This window comes from Frankliniella occidentalis, unplaced genomic scaffold (assembly GCF_000697945.3).
Source record: "Frankliniella occidentalis isolate FOCC.00 unplaced genomic scaffold, Focc_3.1 Scaffold92, whole genome shotgun sequence".
NCBI classification, from domain to species: domain Eukaryota; kingdom Metazoa; phylum Arthropoda; class Insecta; order Thysanoptera; family Thripidae; genus Frankliniella; species Frankliniella occidentalis.
In genome coordinates, this window is record NW_026267221.1 from 1,117,999 (window position 1) to 1,119,653 (window position 1,655).

General features: G+C 45.0%; 1 protein-coding gene across 1 annotated transcript; it reads left to right on the forward strand.

Moving 5' to 3' along the window:
- Positions 1 to 424: 424 nt before the first annotated feature.
- LOC127749782 (uncharacterized) lies at positions 425 to 1,649 on the forward strand. Its single transcript, XM_052269445.1, has 2 exons — positions 425 to 945; positions 1,040 to 1,649. Exons 1-2 carry the CDS (start codon positions 721 to 723, stop codon positions 1,541 to 1,543), a joined length of 729 nt encoding a protein of 242 aa, XP_052125405.1. The 5' UTR covers positions 425 to 720; the 3' UTR covers positions 1,544 to 1,649.
- Positions 1,650 to 1,655: the final 6 nt, after the last annotated feature.

Genomic DNA, 1,655 nt, shown 5'->3' on the forward strand with positions numbered 1-1,655 from the left:
GTGGGGGGGAGGGGGGCGCACTCCGCAAAACACCTCCTGCGCACGCCATGAACGAGTGCGCTTGCACGGCCACAGCCCCGCTGCTGCTGCTCTAAAGGCCGTATCACAATGGCGGCTGCCGCTGCCGTCGCCGCTGCCATCGTCGCTGCCATCGTCGCTGCCGCTCTTCTCTCGACCAATCAGAGGCGAGCAGCCGCCGGCGGCCAGGATAGCCGACCGTCTATATTTCTGAGCGGCGACGGCAGCCAATCAGGGGTCAGAACGGCATCACGTGTGCTCGTATGACGTAGGCGCGTCGAAATGTTTTGTTTACATGTATTCCCCGCTCGCTCTCGCGCAAGGCGGTTGTGAGTAGAGTCCTGGTAAAGTTTGACCTCGAAATGGCCAAGAAAGAAATTGACATTAGACTTGCTCAAGCAGTTGAGAAGTATCCAATATTATGGGACTGTGGAAACGACCTGTACACAAGTACAGACTTAAAGCCAGAAGCCTGGATGAAAGTGGTGGAGCTGGTCGGACCACCGGTGACAGGTTAGTTTCCAAAGTCTTGTCCTTGTTTCGAGTTCTAACGTTCTTATGTAGTGCAATGTGAATGCTTATTCACGTGTTTTTGTGTCTGACAAGCCCCTGTGTAGCTTTAAAGTAATGACGTATCACTAAATATTTGTATTTGCTGGCGCTATCTTTCCAGAGGAGTGGGCTGCTAAGAGGTGGAAATCAATGAAAGATACTTTCCATGATAATCACAGAAGAGTGAGAGAGTCAAAAGGAAGTGGCGTCAGTACTAATGAAATTGTTAAGCCAACGTGGTACTTGGATAAGTATTTGACGTATTTGATAAAAACCTGTGCGCAGGCAAAATCATCCTCTAACTTAAATGTGCCACAACCCGAACAAAGCACTCAGCAGCTGCTTGTTAACATGCACTACGACCAATCACTGCAGGTTTGTATTACGACTGCGAGTCACTTTTCTCCTCACTAATGAAATTGCAATGTTCAATGGTTTAAAAAAAAAAAATTTTTGTGTCTAATTACAGAGGTGGATTTATATACCTAGTGAAACAGACGAAGCAAATGAAAATGAGCCGAGCATAATAGGAATGGGAAACGACCTGAATGAAAGTACAAGCTCTACTGTTAGTTTGGGGCCAAGTTCTGCAACTTCAATGTTCAATTTGGGGTCCATGGTTCCTAGCGCCCTGCCTCAGCTCGCAAGCACACCAAGACCATCTTCGTGTCCTCCTGCTCCTGAACAAAAGAAGCGAGGAGCAGATGATGACGATGAACATTTTTTCAACAAAAAAGGTTCATCAAAGAAAAACAGTAATAATCTTCTAGCAGCAGCCGTACATGCAATGGAAAAAATTGCGAAGGAGGATCCAGTTCCCATTCCTCCCTTCCAAGCTCCAATAAGTACGGGTGAGAAAATTCTGGAGAAGTTCCCTATTTTCAGGTTTGTGGCGGAACGCTTAAATGGAGTAGATGATGAAACTAAGAAGCGATTTGAAAATGAGCTACTGCAACTGTTACTGAAATATTGATGTGTTGCAATATTTTATCATAACCATTACTACCTCATGTACTATTATATTGATTTAATCACATACGTCCATTTTTTTGTATTCAGTATTACATAATCTCTTCTCATTTTTT